At 44.9% G+C, this 21,253-nt stretch overlaps 1 protein-coding gene across 2 annotated transcripts; it reads left to right on the top strand.

Annotated features, from left to right (window-relative positions):
* The first annotated feature begins 875 nt into the window (after nt 1-875).
* Nucleotides 876-20,729, top strand: LOC122936408 (granzyme A-like). Of its 2 annotated transcripts, none has more exons than XM_044292587.1 (5): nt 876-1,072; nt 11,580-11,718; nt 18,416-18,560; nt 18,648-18,914; nt 19,914-20,729. In XM_044292587.1, exons 1-5 carry the CDS (start codon nt 1,018-1,020, stop codon nt 20,070-20,072), a joined length of 765 nt encoding a protein of 254 aa, XP_044148522.1. In that variant the 5' UTR covers nt 876-1,017; the 3' UTR covers nt 20,073-20,729. The 2 variants fall into 2 exon arrangements, with proteins under 2 accessions (XP_044148522.1, XP_044148523.1); XM_044292588.1 differs by having other exon boundaries at nt 927-1,072; nt 11,601-11,718.
* The last annotated feature ends 524 nt before the right edge of the window (nt 20,730-21,253 follow it).

Raw genomic sequence — 21,253 nt, 5'->3', positions numbered from 1 at the left:
GATCTTTGAAAAAAATTAAATACCGGATCCGTTATTCTAGATGATACCGGATGAGAAGGATCCGATATATTGTCTAACAGATCCGGAAAAAAACTATATCTGTTTGTATACGGTTTGCAGGATCCGGCAGGCAGGCCCGGCAATGGAACTGCCTGCCGGATTCTCACAACGCTAGTGTGAAAGTACATTTAACTGTAGGCTGCAACTTCTTTCTTTAGTCTGACTCTAGATTTGTCCAGGGAAAACTTTACTCCTGGCTTCTGAGGATTCAGGCATCTGCCTCCATGTCCAGCTTAGCTGAAGATGCTCTAGCTGGTACAGACATGGCTCGTCCAACAGGGATGTGCTCCTGCTGCCTTCCCCTATCAGGGGGTCCTCTCCACTGACTCCTAACTAGAACTCCACTCTCCCTGCAACAAGTCGGAAATGCCCACCACACCACAGAGGGGGGTGTTAGAATGGAATAGAAAGCTCCATTCTCTGTAAAATAGCTCTGCCATTTACGCTGCCATCTGCTAGTGAACCAGGCACATTACACTTGAACAGTTACATAACAAGATTATGAATACACCTTTTGCAGGACCTGAAAATAAATACATAGGATGACATTATACTAACTAGCCTATTTAAGATAGTAGCGAGGTGCAAAGGTTGTAATGCCTCTCTGGCGCGTTACAAAATCGCCCAAACTTTGGATTCATTTATAAGGAGAATTTCTGTGAAATTTATGACAAATTTGAGTCGTTTAGAATGTCTAGTGCAAATCATAGTGTTCATGAGTGTAATAAATGGCATACAGACAACATAAATGCAGTTTCCTGTGCAAAACCTAAATCAAACAGCATGAGGTGTGACCACCCTGGGTGACGAACAGAAATTGGAATATCATTAACACGGCTTGTTAAACAGAAGCTCTCACTGCACTAAAAACCACAACTTGGCAAACAATTATATTCTTACACCAGGTGGTTTCTGCCTCCAACACATTTCTCAGCAAGGATTCAAGTCTCCGGGACAATGCTTGCTATGTGGAACCTAATATTTCTGGCAGTCATTCTGCAGAGGAAAAATTGTAAGTATTCTACATCCAGGTCGTCTCCATGCTTTGCCGTCATCTAAGACTAACCATCAGTTATAGGATTATGATAATCATAGCACCCAGGAAATAATGCAGATACATACTTGGTAGTATTAATGTTAAATTGCATTTTAGAACAATGGTAACACTGACTGTACTACAATACCAGAACCATTAGGGTGCCTTCACACAATGCGGATTTTGTTGAGGAATTTTCCGCCTTTGGAAAATCAGTTGCATTCATTTGAATAGGGAGGCAAGCACATGGATTTCTCCAACCCCCAATCAGGTGGATGGAACTGATTTTAAATCATGGAAATGTGTGAAGGTGTATTGATGATGACTATATTGCTATTCTGTGCCACGGTTTTGTAGTAGGAGTAGTAGGAATAGTAGGATTAGTAGTACTTAATGGTCATTTAGTACTACCAGGTAGTCTGGCCTCTGGGCCTTATCAGTCGGAGACATTTCAGATAGACACAGGCATGTAGAAGGAAGCAGCACAGCGAAGAGGACTATGGGGTACATTTAGGGCTCTTTCTCACAAGCGGATGCCATGCGTGGAATCCGCTGTGTGAAAGAGAGCCAAGCCCCGCTCTGCTTTAACATGATTGATAATGCCTTGTGCCTCTCTGTGACCTTTTTACTACAAAATCACAGTGAGATAAAGTTGTCACATTGATTTTGTAGTAAAAAGATCAAAGAGAAGCAAAGAGCATCATGTTACAGAGGACCTTTCATCTGGCACAAAATTGTGAACTAAGCGTCATGATCTGTAGAGCGGCGCCCAGGGATCTCACTGCACTTACTATTATCCCTGGGCGCCGCTCCGTTCTCCCGTTATGCCCTCCGGCATGTTCGGTCACTTGGTTATAGTAGGCGGAGACTTAGGGGACTTGGTTATAGTAGGAGGAGACTGCCCTTGTTCTCCTGGGCGTCTCCTTCTCCTAGGCTGTAGCGCTGGCCAATCGCAGCACAGAGCTCACAGCCTGGGAGAAAAAAAACGCCCAGGAGAACAAGGGCAGTCTCCTCCTACTATAACCAAGTCCCCTAAGTCTCCACCTACTATAACTAAGTGACCGAACATACCGGAGGGCATAGCGGGAGAACGCTCTACAGATCATGACACTTAGTTCACAATTTTTTGCCAGATGAAAGATCCTCTTTAACGCTCCGGGACGGATCCTCTGCTGTCCGGGACGGAGCTGTCTGTCTTTCACGCAGCGGACTCCACGCACGGCACCCGCTTGTGTGAAAGAGCCCTTACTATAGTGCCTGTGCCTGTTTTCAGGAGTAAAAAAGCTTTCTTATTTTTTAAGACTCATTTACCAACTTATTTTGCACCTTGTTCATCTAATTATTATTTTGGGACTCATTTTGGAGTTGTCTTTGTTTTGCGCATTATTTCCGAAAAAGGTGCATCCTTTTTGCTCATGAATTAGGCGCATAAACAGTGTTATTTCTGCTCCACTCCTGACCAGACTTATTGTTCCCATCTGTTTTGAGGGGGAACCTATTTTTTTGCATTGAAAGAGATAGCGTTGCATCTTTTTACGGTCACTTGCTCAATTTTTTCATGGTCAAACCAATGAAACAAGTTTTAGTGACTACCAGAAAACAACCACTAGAGGTCAGCCTTAAATACAATTAAGCTGATTTATTAAGAGATCATAAATTTGAGGTAATTTACAGGCTTTTCAAATACACCAGTCTTTTTTTACTCTTAAAAAAGATGATCTTAATAAATGTTCCCTTATGATCTTCAGTCTCAAGTTTTATTGCTGACAGAAGAATGATATTTCTGTCCTGTCTCCCTTGTGTGCTATAACAGATCCTTCGTCTGCATGACCATGTCAGAGGATGATGTATACAGTGCAAATTTTAAGGAAATAAAAAAAATATATGAAGTATTTGTCTGTTGGATGTTATATAAACAGGGGTGGGCTGGCCACAGACCCTGCAGGGAATTTTCCTGGTGGGGCCGATGTCGTAGTACATACTACTGGGGGAAGTATAGAAGTATAAGGCTAGATCACACATCCGTGGAACACGGTCCGTGTGATACCGGCCTGGATTTCGTCTGAATTCAGGAGCGCACGGCGTCATTGGTTGCGATGACGCTGTGCGCTTCCTGCTGCCGCAGTACAGTATTACACTGGTATAGATCATATCAGTGTATTAGCGTACTGCGGCGGCAGCAGGAAGCGCACGTCGTCAAAGCAACCAATGATGCCGTGCGCTCCTGCACTCAGAAAAAATCCAGGCCGGTATCACACGGACCGTGTTCCACGGACGTGTGAATCCAGTCTAAGGGTCGTTATTAGAGGAAGACCAGGCAGCATGCTGAAGGTAAGACTGGCTTGGTGCTGTGGCCCACATCTCACCTAAGCCCACTGCTCCCTATCCATATTACAGACAATTGGAGAAGAACAGAACGTGGAAGCTTTTGATGGCCACTAAAGAGGGCCAGCTTCTGGGGAGGTATTTTGTTCTGCACCGTGGTATTTGGTTCTGTGTGATGGCATTCTGTGCTGCACTATAGTATTACTTACCCTGCCAACTTGTAATGGCCCATCTACTTATGTTGCCCCACCTTCTGTCAATTTTGACCCACCTACAACATTGGAGCCCCTATAAAAAAAAAATTCCATGACCACTTTAACCCCTTAAGGACCGGGCTCATTTGTACCTTAAGGACCAGGCCATGAATAACTTTAAAACGCTTTTACTTATCCAGGCCATTGTGAGATTGTTTTTTAGGCACATATTATACTTCATGACACTGGTAAAATGGAGTCAAAAAACAAAATTTTTATTTATAAAAAAATTCCAAATGTACCCATAATTTAGAAAAATTAGCTAATTTCTAAATTTCAATTTCTCTACTTCTATAATACATAGTAATACCTCCAACAATAGTTATTAATTTACATTTCCCATATGTCTACTTCATGTTTGGATCATTTTGTGAATGCCATTTTATTTTTTCGGGACGTTAGAAGGATTAGAAGTTTAGAAGCAAATCTTGAAATTTTTTCAGAACATTTCTAAAACCCACTTTTTCAGGACCAGTTCAGGTCTGAAGTCCCTTTGTGAAGCTTACATAATAGAAACCACCCCAAAATGACCCCATTTTACAAACTACACCCCTCAAAGTATTCAAAACTGATTTTACAAACTTTGTTAACCCTTTATGTGTTCCACAAGAATTATTGGAAAATAGAGATACAATTTCAAAATTTCACTTTTTTGGCAGATTTTCTATTTGAATCCATTTTTTCCAGTTACAAAGCAAGGGTTAACAGCCAAACAAAACTCAATATTTATGGCCCTGATTCTGTAGCTTACAGAAACACCCCATATGTGGTTGTAAACTGCTGCAGGGCGCAGAAGGAAAGAAATGCCTTACGATTTTTGGAAGGCAAATTTTGCTGGACTGGTTTTTTGACACCATGTCCCATTTGAAGCCCCCCTGATGCACCCCTAGAGTAGAAACTCCAAAAAAGTGACCCGATTTTGGTAACTATGGGATAGTGTGGCAGTTTTGTTGGTACTATTTTAGGGTACTGTAACGGCACCGTTTCAGCAGACAAGGGGTTAAAATCCGTTTAGGCGATATGCCCCTTTCCGAGAGACAGGCACAGCTACTGCAGAACACCAACCTCCCGAACTGGATACAAAATAGCACTCCAAACTGGAACCTCACAAATAGCTGTCAGCAGACGAACAGGAAAAGGATCCAATCAGCTTACACTCCTGGCAATCAGTCTCTAACAGCATACAGGGAATCCCCCCAATAACGAGACAAGGCTCTGTCTTGAGGGTCAGCAGTGATCTGACTGTACTTCAAGTACAGCCTCTTTTATTGATAAAAACCAAACATAGTACTGCCCACAGGGTTTTGAAATCCAACCAATCAGTAATTCACAACACACACAATGTAAATACAGCAACCAATCGTTCCCGCCCCCTAGAGGACCAGAAGGGAGACTGCGACACAGGACAGATACAACATATCCCCACAATGCATCATGGTTTCCTCCTCTCTACCTGGGAGACGACCGAAGACAATCCAATTATCTCTCAGGACAAAGGGGAGATCGCTAATACACATGTGGAGACAACAGGACAGACATCACCATTTAAACACACAATGGGACAATAGAACCACACCCAGCATATTCCTCCCAAGCTGACAAGTTACACTTATTATAAGTTGTTACAACTTTGTGAGGTTACATTGTCCATACATATAACTTACATCAATTTAAACAGTATAACTTGGGGGACAAACCTATCCAAAATTCCCTGGAATAGGTTCAGGGGTTTAAAAGTTACTATGGGCCATAATCCTGAGGCAAGAGGCTAGCAACCAGCCCCCTCCAAAACACAGTGGCGAGGTTGGTTTCGTCACACATCTCCCCCTTCCAGGGAAGACTAACCAGATACCTGACCTCACGGTCAGTACCTGAGTTAGTCTGGCAGTCCAACCACAACCCCATACTGGACCTGTTGAATTTTGGGGCCTGGCTCTGTTCCGTATGTCCCCAGCTGTTGAGTGGGCATCTGCGACTCCTTGCTGCCTTGTGGTTCTCTAGCTTGGAGCTGTAGGTACTTGGTGGGCAGAGGCCGACTGCGCTCTGCCCAGATGCCAGCTCTTCCGCTGGGATGGGATCAGGAAATCCTATCCCCAGGACCTTGTTGCAGATCGGCTGTGGAGAGGAGGAATCGCTTACCTCCTCCTCCAGGCATTCCTGCAGGGTTGGTGGGGTATCTGAACCGGCCGTCCAGTATCCTGGTAGGCCTGGTGCAGAGACCGCGGTCCCATCTGCACCATCGAAGTTAGGGGTGCTGTCCCCCTGTGGTTGGGGATAGAGACCGGTTGTCTCTTCTCTCTTTACAACACACTGCTGCTGGGGAGTCAGACCGACTGTCTCAACTCTCTGTAACGCTGCCTGGTGCTGGGTAGTGGGTGCGACCATCTCCACTCCTAGTAATGCTGGTTGTAGTTGGGGATCTGGGCCGGCTACCCAGCATCCCTGTAGGGCCGGTGGAGAGACTTCGGTCCCATCTCTACCTGCCGTCGGGACGTCTTCCCAGAACCAGTCAATGAAGTTCCCTACTTTGGGAGTTGGTAGGGAAGCAGGGGGTATCGCCGGCAAGTCTTCCCAGTTGTAGGAGGGCAGATCTGGCTCTACTTGTCGAGTAGGTTGGGGATGAACAGAGCTGAGCAGGTGTTGGTAGGTCTGCTCCAGCTCCCACTCCCTTGTTACCAGGTGGATCATGTCTTTGCTCACCTCCCTTTCGTCAGCATAATCATGCATGCCCATCCGGTAGTCGTAGATGTCCCAAAACCTAGACTCCTCCGTGCTGCCAAGATCAATGTCCTCCTCCAAGGCATCCCATAGTAACCCAGGTCCATCATAATCCTCACCCTCGGGTCTGTCGTGCTCAGCCATCCAGGGGGAATGTTGAATGACATGCCACCTTAGGGCCTGGTAAGCGTCCTCTAGCCAAAGCTCCTTACATACCAGGTTCTGGAGCTCTGTTACCCAGTCATCCAGGGGCTGCTCTCCCAAGAGACCCATCCGCATCGCCACACGCTTTTGTAGCCGCTGCTCATAACTGGGGAGACTCTCACCTCGCCGCCGCTGGGCATTTTCCAGGGCATCATACCAGACTTCCTTTCTGTCTGCATCCCTCCAGTCCGGGTCCTCCTCCTCGTATAACACTGCTGGTTCCATCCTGGTGCTTTTAGGGTCGCTGTACTGGGACATGCGTTGCCCTTAAATTGTAGAATCCAAAGAAATGGTGTCTCCTGTAGCTGTCCTTCTGGCTGTAGGAACGATCCCGCCGCTTGCCACCAATGTAACGGACCGTTTCAGCAGACAAGGGGTTAAAATCTGTTTAGGCGATATGCCCCTTTCCGAGAGACAGGCACAGCTACTGCAGAACACCAACCTCCCGAACTGGATACAAAATAGCACTCCAAACTGGAACCTCACAAATAGCTGTCAGCAGACAAACAGGAAAAGGATCCAATCAGCTTACACTCCTGGCAATCAGTCTCTAACAGCATACAGGGAATCCCCCCAATAACGAGACAAGGCTCTGTCTTGAGGGTCAGCAGTGATCTGACTGTACTTCAAGTACAGCCTCTTTTATTGATAAAAACCAAACATAGTACTGCCCACAGGGTTTTGAAATCCAACCAATCAGTAATTCACAACACACACAATGTAAATACAGCAACCAATCGTTCCCGCCCCCTAGAGGACCAGAAGGGAGACTGCGACACAGGACAGATACAACATATCCCCACAATGCATCATGGTTTCCTCCTCTCTACCTGGGAGACGACCGAAGACAATCCAATTATCTCTCAGGACAAAGGGGAGATCGCTAATACACATGTGGAGACAACAGGACAGACATCACCATTTAAACACACAATGGGACAATAGAACCACACCCAGCATATTCCTCCCAAGCTGACAAGTTACACTTATTATAAGTTGTTACAACTTTGTGAGGTTACATTGTCCATACATATAAAAAAAAAAATCATGTTTTAGTGTTTCCATTAGGGCTGCACGATAAATCGAAAAAATAATCGAATCGCGATAATCGCCAAATGCGATATGGCGATTTGGCCGACCCGAAAATGCCGTGATTATATATAAAAGGGGCCCCGCGCACATAACTGCCTTTTGCATGTAAAGTGTTTTACTAGTGTGTGTGTGGGTAACGCTCCTCCCACTTCAGGAAGCAGGAGCGTTACTAAGCGACGTCAGTCACGCGCCGGCCGGCCACCTCGCTGCCGCTCGCTGCAGAGCATTGCATTCATAGTGAGTACAGAGGCCGGACCTGTTAGGAGAGAGATTGTTTCACCCACTCACACTAGTAAAACACTTTACATGCAAAAGGCAGTTATGTGCCCAGTTTAGGACACATGAGGAGGACCAGCATAAGATCCCCCATAACAGCGTCCTCCACGGATCCCCTATAACAGTGCCATCCACAGGTCCCCCATACGTGTCCTCCACAGGTCCCCCATAACAGCGTCCTCCACATATCCCCCAAAACAGCGTCCTCCACGGATCCCCCATAACAGCGTCCTCCACAGATCCCCCATAAGTGTCCTCCACAGGTCCCCCATAACAGCGTCCTCCACAGATCCCCCATAACAGCGTCCTCCACAGATCCCCCATAACAGCGTCCTCCACGGATCCCCCATAACAGCGTCCTCCACACATCCCCTATAACAGTGCCATCCGCAGGTCCCCATAAGTGTCCTCCACAGGTCCCTCATAACAGCGCCCTCCACAGATCCCCCATAACAGCGTCCTCCACACATCCCCTATAACAGTGCCATCCACAGGTCCCCCATAAGTGTCCTCCACAGGTCCCCCATAACAGCGTCCTCCACATATCCCCCATAACAGCGTCCTCCACGGATCCCCCATAACAGCGTCCTCCACAGATCCCCCATAAGTGTCCTCCACAGGTCCCCCATAACAGCGTCCTCCACAGATCCCCCATAACAGCATCCTCCACAGGTCCCCCATAACAGCGTCCTCCACAGAACCCCCATATAACAGCGCCCTCCACAGATCCCCCATAAGTGTCCTCCACAGGTCCCCCATAACAGCACCCTCCACAGATCCCCCATATAACAGCGCCCTCCACAGATCCCCCATATAACAGCGCCCTCCACAGATCCCCCATATAACAGCATCCTCCACACATCCCCCATATAACAGCGTCCTCCACAGATCCCCCATATAACAGCGTCCTCCAGAAATCCCCCGTATAACAGCGTCCTCCACAGATCCCCCATATAACAGTGCCCTCCACAGATCCCTCATATAACAGCGTCCTCCACACATCCCCTATAACAGTGCCATCCACAGGTCCCCCATAAGTGTCCTCCACAGGTCCCCCATAACAGCGTCCTCCACAGATCCCCCATATAACACCGTCCTCCACAGATCCCCCATAAGTGTCCTCCACAGGTCCCCCATAACAGCGTCCTCCACAGATCCCCCATATAACAGCGTCCTCCACAGATCCCCCATATAACAGCGTCCTCCACAGATCCCCCACAACACAGCGTCCTCCACAGATCCCCCACAACACAGCGTCCTCCACAGATCCCCCACAACACAGCGTCCTCCACAGATCCCCCATATAACAGCACCCTCCACAGATCCCCCATATAACAGCACCCTCCACAGATCCCCCACAACACAGCGTCCTCCACAGATCCCCCATATAACAGCACCCTCCACAGATCCCCCATATAACAGCACCCTCCACAGATCCCCCACAACACAGCGTCATCCACAGATCCCCCACAACACAGCGTCCTCCACAGATCCCCATAACTATGTCATACTCAGCGGCTCATATGGGAAAATCCAAGCAAATAGACCTCTAGCACAATTCCTTTAAAATATCGCATCGCATATCGTTATGGCAATTTTTAGGGCCTAATCGCAATCGCACAAAATTCCCATATCGTGCAGCCCTAGTTTCCATAGTCTGAGAGACATAGTTTTTTCAGGTTTTGGGCGATTATCTTGGGTGGGATATGATTTTTGCTGTATGAGATGACGATTGGCACTATTTTGGGGTGCGTATGACTTTTTGATCGCTTGCTATTACACTTTTTGTGATGTAAGGTGACAAAAAATTGCTTTTTTTACACCGTTTTTTTTACGGTATTCACTTGAGGGGTTAGGTAATGTGATATTTTTATAGAGCAGGTTATTACGGACGTGGCTATACCTAATAAGTGTAGTGCATTTTATTTTTTACATTTTTAATCAGTGATAAATGTGTTTTAGACCCAGACCGACTTAGTTCTTGAAGATTCAGTGGGTCCGATGTCTGTATAATACAATTTAGTACACTATATAGTGTACTGTACAGTATTTTCACTTTATACTTAGTCTGATCAGACTTCTGCCTTTAGCAGAAGTCTGATCAGACTTAGCCTTACTGTGGCAAGCCGGAAGCCTGTGAAGGCATCCGGTTGCCATGGTAACCATCACCCACTGCCACAACAGAGCAGTGGGTGTGATCCCGTCAAGAATCGGGGGCTGAAACAGCACAGCAGCCCCAGATGGGAGAGGGAGGGAGCTCCCTCCCTGTTAACTCCCTCCATACAGCGGTCCCTATGGACCGCGGCATGGAAGGGGTTAAACAGCTGACATCTGTGAGCAGGGATGTCAGCCGTTTCAAGCAGAGTGTCAGTAATGTGTTGACACTCTGCTAATCGCTTGGCCATCCTGAGATACCTGTACGCCCTGTGTCCCCAAGAGGTTAAATTCCGAGTCCACCCTTGTACATACATTTTTTTTAGATCAATTGGGAACTGGTGTTCAGGGAAGATGAAGGTTCATTGCACACCCTGTCTGCATATAAGTGGTGATTGACCTGCAGTTCCTGATAGCAATGGACATGTTGTGTTAGACAACTGTTCACATGGTGCAGTACTGCGCGGTGGCCTTTGTTTTTGTGGCGCTGTGCTGTTTGGGTCGGTGGGACCCAGTGCCATGGGTGGCATTGTCAGACAGCAGGGTTGCTGTTTGACTCCTGGGTCCTGCCGCCTACTAGGGCAGTGCCGCTTTGTCACCGCATTGTGCTGCGCCTTTTTGTCAGAGTAGGTCCCACTCAAAGAGGCAACCTTAGCGTGGTGAGTGGGCTTATGCCTTTTGATCAAAATGTACACTAATGCCTCTTGTACAGCATGCAGTATAGGGGCCTGTGCACTTTAATATTGCGCTGAGAAGCGAGTTTAATTAGATCTATGCATAACATTGTGGATGTGCGATCCAGTTCTGTTTTTCTCCCCTTGATATATTCATTGCACACCCACCAAGCCCAAAAAAAATGAGCCACAGGATACCTTTTATGTGCATAGAAGTGAGAGAAGGATGGGAGTAGTAGTGGCTCTCGCAATGAAAGTTGTGCACATGGAACATAGTGGCAAGCCTCGCACTAATGTTCCCTAGTGCCGTGTTGTGATAGGAGGGCACACCCCTTGGGGCACAGCCAGATGTTTGGCCTCCAACCTGGTGGCAGTTGGGGTGCCATTGGTATTATTAGGAGATTTATCAAAACTGGTGAAAAGGAAAACTGTCTTAGTTGCCTCTAGCAACCAATCAGATTCTTCCTTTCATTTTTCAGAGCTCCTGTGGAAAATGAAAAGATCAATCTGATTGTTTGATATGGGCAACTAAGACAGTTTTCCTTTACACCAGTTTTGATAAATCTCCCCTATGAACACGTTCAGGGTCAATTATTTTTTATCATTGTCTTTTACAAATTGTGTGCTAAAAAATCATTTTTCTATCATTTTTATAAAAAAAAAATGCAACTGCTGTGATGGCTGGACTTATCCCTGACCTCCTGACAGCTCATAAAGACTAATTTAAGCCATATTCATGTCAGTTATATAGGTAATTATTAATGTTCATACTGTTGTGACTTTCAGGTGATTGTGCTCGTATTGTAGGAGGTGAGGAAGCTCGCTCAACTCCGTATATGGCTTTAGTGAGAACCCCTGGAAAAACTTTTTGTGGAGGCGTATTGATTAAGCCTGACTGGGTATTAACATCTGCAGAGTGTTTTGTGTGAGTAACTTTTCTTATACTATTAGATTTCTGCATGGCGGTGTAGAAATGTCCATGATATATATGTATATACAGTGATAGTTTTAAGAAATCTACCTTTTTGAAAAGACAGCCCTTGATTTAGACCAGATTTTTCTGCATTGATAGTTCCCTTTATATCCTGTGCAGGGTATAGGGAGAGAACAGCAGCTTGAAATAATGATGAGGCAGCAGGCGTGTCTTAGACTATGCTCAGAGTCCCTGTAAGCACTGTAACTAAACTGTAGTCTGGAGTCACAGGGCATAGTCTAGTGATAGAAAATGGCTATATAGTTTGGATTAAAAACAATTTCAATTTGCTTTTGCAGCAACAAATCCAGGTAAAAAGTGACACCCCCCCCCCCCCCCCCCCCCCCATGCAAGTAATGTACCTAAACTTGTACATTACTTGTAACATTATATACTGCACTACAAAACATACAGGGTAATACAGCACCGCACACCTCTTACATCCAGTGATGTCTCCTCTGATATAGATGTTCTCCTTCCTCATCTTCTCCATTCAGACCAGACCACAATGATGATTTCTTTCAGCTACATCTCTGCAGAGTTTGACAAACAGACATCTCAGTTTCCATCATCCTGCCACCCCAATACTGTGACCGCTGTGCTCCCCAATTCTATACTGCAGAAACAGTCCCCTGAAAATACTAGTACCCCACAGATAATGTCCCCTTCAATAATTAACACACAGTGCCCTAATAAATAACTGCAAATCGGGCCCCTGACACTAATAGTGTAAACATAATGCCCCCCCCCCCCACACACAAATAATTGTGCTAAGCTGATACTGTGCCAGGGTGCCCCCCACAGTAATAGTGCTCCCCAAAGTCCCACCAATATAAATAATTATCTGCCAAAGTGCATAGTACATAATAGTAATCATGTTCCCCATAGCCCCCAGTACTAATACTTCTCCTTATAAAGTGTGGCAGTACAAAAATACCCCCTTTTAATGTGTGCCAGTACAAAAATACCCTCTTATAATGTGGACCAGTATAAAATATACCCCATTATGATGTGCGCCAGTACAAAAAATACCCCCTTATAATGTGCATCAGTACAAAAAATCACCCTTTATATTGTTCTCCATCATTGCTCAATCAGCCTCCCAGATCAGATCCTAAGACCAGCCCCCCATATCACACCTCAGATCAGACCCCCATATCAGATCCTCAGATCAGACCCCTATATCAGATCTCAAATCAGAACCCCTCCCATGAGGGTTGCCAACCGTCCAGAAATTTCTGGACAGTGCACAAAAATAGGCAACTTTTTTCCTGTGTCCGTGAAAAAAGATGTGTCCGTGATTTTTTGGAGGCTGGTGGTAGTTGACTCTATTATTTTGGTGGTAATTATAATTAGTAAATGCTGGTAATTACTTATTATCAGTATATTGAGCTATAGAAATGTATTACTTATAATCTTTACCTTTCATTATGGTTTTCCAATTTGTCCGTAAAAAGATGTCCCTAATTTTGGGATAAGTTGTCCAGAAAAAAGAAAAATTCTGTTTGGCAACCCTGCCCCCCCTTATTACACCTCCTATTGGACCACCATATCAGATCCTCAGACCACCATATCAGACCTCAGATCAGATCCAGTTTTAGACCTCAGATCAGACCATAATAGAAGTACTCACTAGTATTCACTTCACTTTCACACTAGCGTTTTGGCTTTTCGTTTGTGAGATCTGTTCAGGGCTCTCAAAAGCTCAGAATGCATCAGTTTGCCTCCCTTTAGTCACTATTCCGCTCTGCAGGCGGACACCAAAACGCTGCCTGCAGCATTTTGCTGTCCATCTGACGAAGCAGAGCCAAACGAATTCGTCCTGGCACACAATATAAGTCAATGGGGACGGGGTTTTCTCTGACACAATCTGGCACAATAGAAAACGGATCAGTCCCCCATTGACTTTCAATGGTGTTCCAGCCTGGCTATAGAAGACATAATACAACCGGATCCGTTCATGACGAATGCATGTGGTTGTATTATTGTAACGGAAAAATTTTTGCAGATCCTCAAAAAACGCTAGAGTGAAAGTTGCCTAATAAGACGCATTATTATTATTTATTATTAAAGCGCTATTCATTCCATAGCGCTGTACATATGATAAGGGGTGCACATACATAATACAAACAATTGCACTAATCATAAACAAGACGAGCTACAAACTGGTACAGAAGGAGAGAGGGCTCTGCCTGTGAGGGCTTACAATCTACATGGTATGGGAGAAGGACACAGTAGGTGCGGGTGAAGTTGGTTATGGCGGTATAGAGGCAGCAGGGTCACTGGTTGTAGGCTTGTCTGAAGAGGTGGGTTTTCAGGTTTCTTTTGAAGGATTCCACTGTATATGAGAGTCTGATATGTTGGGGTAGCGAGTTCCAGAGTATGGGGGATGCACGGGAGAAATCTTGGAGTCGATTGTGGGAAGAGGCGATGTGAGGATCGGAAAGTGAGTGTGGGGGTGTATCGGGAAAGTAGCTCAGAGATGTAGGGAGGGGACAGGTTATGGACGGCCTTGTATGTATTTGTTAGTACTTTGAAGTGAATTTGCTGGGCAATGGGGAGCCAGTGAAGGGATTGGCAGAGAGGAGAGGCAGAGGAGTAATAGGGTGAGAGGTGGATTAGTCGGGCAGCAGAGTTGAGGATAAATTGGAGGGGTGCGAGAGTGCTAGATGGAAGGCCACAGAGGAGAATGTTGCAGTAGTCTAGGCGGGAGATGATGAGGGCATGTACAAGCATTTTCGCAGATTCAAAGTTAAGGAAAGCGCGGATGCAGGAGATGTTTTTGAGTTGGAGGCGGCAGGTGGTGAAAAGGGGTTGGATGTGCGGTCGGAAGGAAAGGGCAGAATCTAGGGTCACTCCAAGGCAGCGGGCTTTGTTGACTGGGGAGAGTGTGCAGCCATTGATCATGATAGATAGGTCTGTTGGGTGGGACCCCTCTGGCAATTGTGACCTCTGCGACCCCTATAGCTACGCCACTGGAGCCAAGCAGTGAAAATGGCATTACGTCTATCAAAGTGCAGAATGCACAGTTCAGACAGCTTCATGGGCACAAATCTGCTGACACATGCCCTTTAATGATAACAGGGATGGAATGGACTGCAGCCACCCGTGACATATTTGAGTTAATTTCTACTTCTATATACTTGTGACCATTAGTGCCTATGTAATCAGAGTCACTTAAATATACTACTTTCCCTGTCCCCTGCAGGAGGTAGGTTGCACACTTTCAGGGAGGTCCCTTGTGCTTTCACTTCACTTTGATTTCTATCTGCACTATGATTACATTTGAATTTATTTAGCTCATTAAAAGTTAAAGAGGTCCCGTCACCTCTCCTGACATGTCTGATTGTCTGTTTTAATAACTACTTGCATTCTCCATGTAATAACATTTCTGAAGTATGGCAGCCTCAAGGTACTTAAAGGTCTTTTCTGAGAGTTTCCTACTGATGGCCTATCCCCTGATAGAACTGCAAGAAAAAGGGGTCAGTCAGCACATCCCAATGCACAGGTGCATGCCGCCATGGCTAGAAACATGAAGAAAAAAACACACAATGCAACAGCACTCTACAAACACAAATAACGTACAATAATGCCATAGTTATAGAAAATATTCTGGAGCTAATGCTACGCTTACTTGGCAAATAAATTTTGTACAAAATTATTTGGGCCCGTCTGCCGGCGTCAAGGGGATCTCTATAAGACAGGAACCTAACACTGGATACTACCTGTTATGTGCCATACAGGCCACCATAAAATTTAGGGAATGCAGGTTCCACATGCATGCTGGGTCCACTCTGCCTTTTACCATTTTTTGTGCCATAATAGCCCCCATTTCATCCAGGGAATGCAGGTACCAACATGCATGCTGAGCCCACTCTATACCTCTCCTGCTGCCAGGTGGCTTCCAATGAATGCAGGGAGAGAAGGCTACAGCTTTATTCTTACGGACCTTATAACCCCTGATAGGTCATTGAGAAGGCATCGGTGCGCACAGTAGATTGTACAGTGGCTGTGCTTGGAACTGCAGCTCAGCCCCTTTCACATCTATGGGGCTGAGCTGTGCCTAGGCCTTGTGACCAATGAACGTGATGTTACATGGACAAGGAAAAGCTGAAAGAAGGCCGCAGTGCTACTGTGACCGCTGGTGCCTTATCAAACAGCAGATCAGTGGGAGTGCCGGGTGCCAGAGGATAAGTCATCAGTAAAAAACTCTCAGAAAACCCCTTTAAGGCACCTTCTGACCCTTCACTGCCTGACCTGACCTCTGCATGAAGGTGGCATGCTCTCAGCCAGGATCCTTGATTTGCGGCCATGTGCATGAGGCCTCACAGATAGTGTCAGACTGTGCAGTGACACACCGCCAACTGGTAACACCCATGTGGAACTTATTGCAAACTACAGACAATTTATTCTTAACTTCTAGAAGGAATATTAAAGGAATGGTGTATCAAAGTCACAACAATAGATGGTCCAAATTTGGTATTCCATGGGGAATGAACTTGCTAAAACAGACATGTCAGGAGAGGTGACAGGTCCTCTTTAAGTTTAATTAGATGGGTGCTTTTATTAATACTAGGGTATTTGTTGCCATAAAGGCATTTACTAGCCCTATTCATCCTCCAGGGTCATACAGTGGTTTTGATAGTTAGGACTAGGATCTATTCCATTTATAACGGAATCAGCAATGCAATGCCAAATCTGTCATACGATGGACACCACTGGGACATGATGGACTCCGCTAACTTAGGGTCTTTTGAGTTCTGACATATGGGAGTGCATCATCCTTGGGGAAAAAAACTGTCACATATTAGATGGAAGCTGCTGCCGTGGATCCATCCTAATATTCCTTGTGGTCTGTCTTACTGTAGAATTCTGGAGGATGAAAGTAAGAACATGGAGGTGCTGGCTCTGGGTCACAGGATGATGAACAAGAGAAAGAAAACCCAGTCCAAACCTGTTGTTTCAAACTAAATCAAGCTTTTACCAATAAATAGTACTCTATTAGAGTTCTCCTAGACATCATCTGATGAACCAGAAGCAGCATCTTTAGGGCACGGCCACATATTCAGGTTTCTTGATGCACTTTTGGAAGCCAAAACCAGGAGTGAATAAAAAAATAAAATAAAAATGAGAAGTCTTTTATACTTTTTATACCTTTTATGATCCTGATTTTGACTTCCAAAACTGCATCAAGATACCTGAATATGTGGCCATACCCTTAGGCTCTTACTATTACCCTCTGAAATGTAAAAATGTAATCAAGGTCAATAACGTCTCTTCACTGCCTTGTGTAGAGCAGAATAATAGCACAACTGTACGTGTGAAGTTTCCTGCTACAAGTGTGAAGAAAAGCTCACACCCACACAGTAAACATGTTCACCTCAAAAACAAATCAGCCCCCAGAACATCTACACCTTGTCAACCTGCTAGTGACATTTGTGTGCACAGGTCTACAGCCATATATACTGTATACTGAGGTGAGTAGCTTCACTTTCAGGAAACTAAAAGGTAAACCTATGGTTGTACACCAGGGGATAGAGGGAAAAGCACATAAAGCAATTGCAAATTATATTTTTATAATCATAATTACTCCCGTATTCCATAACTTGTAGTTCACATACTTTAGCCCTTTTTCTATTGTATTTATGTGCAGTGGAAAAAAAATTCAACCTCCAGATGTTATGTGTAAGTGAATGAGATTTTCTAAAATTTCATTTACACTTTGCATTAGAACCCGACATGTATGGTGGACAACAGGTAACAGTTCCCTACCTAATATTTATGAAGACAATGGCAGCACAGCAGGCCTTGAGAAAGGCTCTATGGGTGAGCTGAAACGTTGTGACCACATGGGTGAATAAAGTATTTTTCTTTCCTCTCACTTTTTGTGAGATTTTTTGCGCTGCCACTTTTCTTCTTATACTATTTATAATATATGTAACACATCCCTATAGCTATATCCCTAGCCTTATAAAATCTCTTTTCTATACACAACACACATAAAGGCCCCATGAACACAACTGTATCTGTTTGGCGGTCAGCGAATCACGGATCCACAAAATACGGATGCGGTCCGTTGACTTTATTGAGGACACGTTCTATCCATTTGTGGAAAAGACATACATCGTCATCTGCTATATAGGCAGTACAATTGGGTTGTCATTATCCCACCTGCTCTCTGTTAAATGTGTACCAGTCTACACAACAAAGCTGAAGTATGATCTGCAAAAACACAGAACATATCAGCCTATTGTGTGTACTCCAGTGGTCAGTGTGAAAACTCAGGATATTTTATGTGGATCCTCCCATTAAAAAATCACCAACAAAAATTAAGTAAATACTGATTTACATCATATGTCACTTTTTCAGAATGAGTTACAAAAATAATAGGCTCAGAATGCGTTAACAAAAAAATTTAAAGACGTAATACTGACCTCACTAATCCCCCATGGTGCCCATTCCAATGCTTCCTGGATCCTTTGCTGGTTTCTCCTTCCTGTTCTCCCTCAATGCACTGGAATAGCTTTTACCCAACGGACAAACCCCTTTAAAGATCTATACATGAAGGTTTTCAGTTGTAAATGTCCTATCGCTGAATCATCAAATGGCGTTCTTTAGCTTTAATAACATTTCAATTCCATCTATGTAGAGATAAGACGACAACTGTTGATCTTGGGGTTCGCTCTATCAAGAATATAAAAGACAATCAAAGACAGCAATTTAAAGTTGTGAAAATAATCGCACATGAGAAATTTAATAAAGAAAAGCATGTTAATAACCTCCAGCTTTTGAAGGTAAATATTCCGTACAGTGTTTTTGAGTCCATTCTTCACAATGCTGCAACGAGCAGATTTACCAGAATGACTTTTGTCTGAATTCAGCTTTTAGGTAAAGTGAATATAACCAAGGCTGTCAACACGGTCCTTTTTCCTGAGAAATTTGCTGAAGTTAAGCCGGGCAGTGTCTGTACCATCGCTGGATGGGGCAGGACTGACAATAAAAAACCCAACCCTGCCGACAAGCTGATGGAGGCTAGAGTGACCGTCATAGACAGGAAGACGTGTGCTTCCCAGTGGAAACCAAGCGTGAAGATTACAAAGGACATGATGTGCACCAATGAGAAGGGTGCTGTAAGGGGTTTCTGCAATGTAAGTGTCGGGTTTATGTGTGGGTAAATCATTCATGTTAACTTCAATACCAATCTAGGAATTCCTTCCTAACATTTCAAACTCCATCTTGGAACAAATGGCATGGCACTCAGGTACAACTTTCTGTGCGTGCTTCTGTTTTGGGTTCCCAGCTCTTAAAGGGGTTATTCAACCACTATAATGCCCCCCCTAATATCCATGCCCCTCATACTTCTACCTCTCCCCTGCACCTGAGTCGCTTCTGTTGCCCCCACGGCTGCATCTCCCCGTCGTGTGGATCAAAACATCCAGCGATGTTGGAGGGTGTTGTTTGGAGGGGGATTGAAGGCAGCCAATAGCAGGCCACGACGGGGATGAGCCTCCATAGCATTGTAGGTGATCTTTGGCACACGAGACAACCTCAAATGTTCTCCATCATCAGGGATACATTAATTGATGTGACTGAGAGCCTTCCAAGCATAGGGGTGCAGTGCAGTCTTGATAGTTGAGACCAAACTACTGATACTGATAGATGATCAATATCAGACCGGTAGAGGTCCAACACCCGGCACCACTACCAATCAGTTGTTTCATACCAATCAGTTGTTTCAGGCAGTTGCAGCACCAGAACTATACAGTGGAGGGGAAGCAGAAGGATACATACACTGGCACAGCCACTACACTGTACAGAGATGTCTGCTTCCATTTCCTTTCATCGTATAGTTTCTGGCACTGGTGCCTGCCTGAAACATCTGATCAGTGGGGGTGCAGGGTTTTGGGCCCCACTGATCCAATATTGATGAGAAGGCGCAGTGGATAAAGTCCACATCCTGCACTGGTACTGCTAAAACAGAACACAGAGTATATATATATATATACTGTATATCCCCATCAGCATCTTGTTTTACACGGGGCCATAAAATGATTAAACTAAAATTTTTACAATTGATCTAATTGTTTTAAAAACGCACACAATCTGTTATATTCTTTAGCTTATGTTTCTGAATCTCTACACTGTAGGGTGATGCCGGAGGACCAATTATCTGCGGAGGCTTCCTAAAAGGTATTATTTCTTTTGGACCCATGCTGTGCGGGACTTCAAGTGGAGCTGATGTCTACACCCGTCTTACTAAAGACTACATGAAATGGATTAAAAAAAAGACCAAGGGAATGCTATAGCTTTTCATTTTTTTGGGATGTGAGACTGTACCAGTGTTTTCTTGTTTTAAGAACCTCAAAGGTTAGAACAAGCTATCCCTGATCCATTGAATGCAGAACACCTGTTAGATCGATGGGGGTCTAACTACTGGGACTCCCCCCCAACTATGAGAACTCAGGTCCTGTGTCTCCTGTTTAAATGGAGCGATGGTCAAGCTTGCTCATTGCTGCTCCACTGAAAGTGTAAGGGACTACTGGAGATGGGCAAAGGCTGTACTCGGCTATCTTTCTGGCAGTCCCATAGAGATTAATAGAGTGGCAGTGCGCATGCTTCACCGATTAATCCATTCATACAGGGGCATTCCTGAAGCCCTTTTCTCAGGAATGTGCAGCTCATGACACCCTTGTGGCACCTATTAATACAGGGGCAAAGAACCCCCATTCTCGTGAACAATGGAGTCCAATTGGTCGGATCCCCATTTTTCTAACAGTTGTACCCTATTAAGTAGGGACAACTTGATCTAACTAGAATAACTCTTTAACTATCTTGGATTATGCTACTCACATCTACAGTAGTTTTCTTCTACTCTTTAGTTTTATCATCTTTAATTATGTCATTGAAGATGATGCCTGTGCATTCCTGTTGCAATAAAATAAGAAATTATTAAATGTGTTGAACTGTCTGGTCCCATCTTGTAAGAAATAAACCCTAGAGGCTCTAAATGGGGTTATCTTCTGCTACAATAACTACTGAGATGCGCTGGTGGTGGGTGGCTGAGATGGTGGCCAACATACAATCTTGAGAGCCACAATAATTTTTAGCTACCATTCAATATCCCAATCATGGAGGCATGTTTAACTGGCCTTACCCTCCCCTAAACCAACCTCCAATTGTGTGCTTTCAGTGTTAGGCCTCATGCACACGACCGTTGTGTGCATCCGTGGCCGTTGTGCCGTTTTCCGTTTTTTTTCGCGGACCCATTGACTTTCAATGGGTCCCTGGAAAAATCGGAAGCTGCACCGTTTGGCAGCCGCGTCCGTGATCCGTGTTTCCTGGCCGTGAAAAAAATATGACCTGGCCTATTTTTTTCACGGCCAACGGTTCACGGACCCATTCAAGTCAATGGGTCCGTGAAAATCACGGATGCACACAAGATTGTCATCCGCGTCCGTGATCAGTGTCCGTGATCCGTGTCCGTTTT

This window comes from Bufo gargarizans, chromosome 1 (genome assembly GCF_014858855.1).
Source record: "Bufo gargarizans isolate SCDJY-AF-19 chromosome 1, ASM1485885v1, whole genome shotgun sequence".
Classification (NCBI taxonomy): Eukaryota; Metazoa; Chordata; class Amphibia; order Anura; family Bufonidae; genus Bufo; species Bufo gargarizans.
Note: the sequence above shows the minus strand (reverse complement) of the source record. Positions and strands in the feature narration are given on the sequence as shown.

Coding starts and splice junctions, on each gene's coding strand:
- LOC122936408 (XM_044292587.1), top strand. CDS start 1,018: ATGCTTGCTATGTGGAACCTAATATTTCTGGCAGTCATTCTGCAGAGG. Junction 1,073..11,579: donor CATTCTGCAGAGGAAAAATT/GTAAGTATTCTA, acceptor TGTGACTTTCAG/GTGATTGTGCTCGTATTGTA. Junction 18,915..19,913: donor CTGTAAGGGGTTTCTGCAAT/GTAAGTGTCGGG, acceptor TCTACACTGTAG/GGTGATGCCGGAGGACCAAT.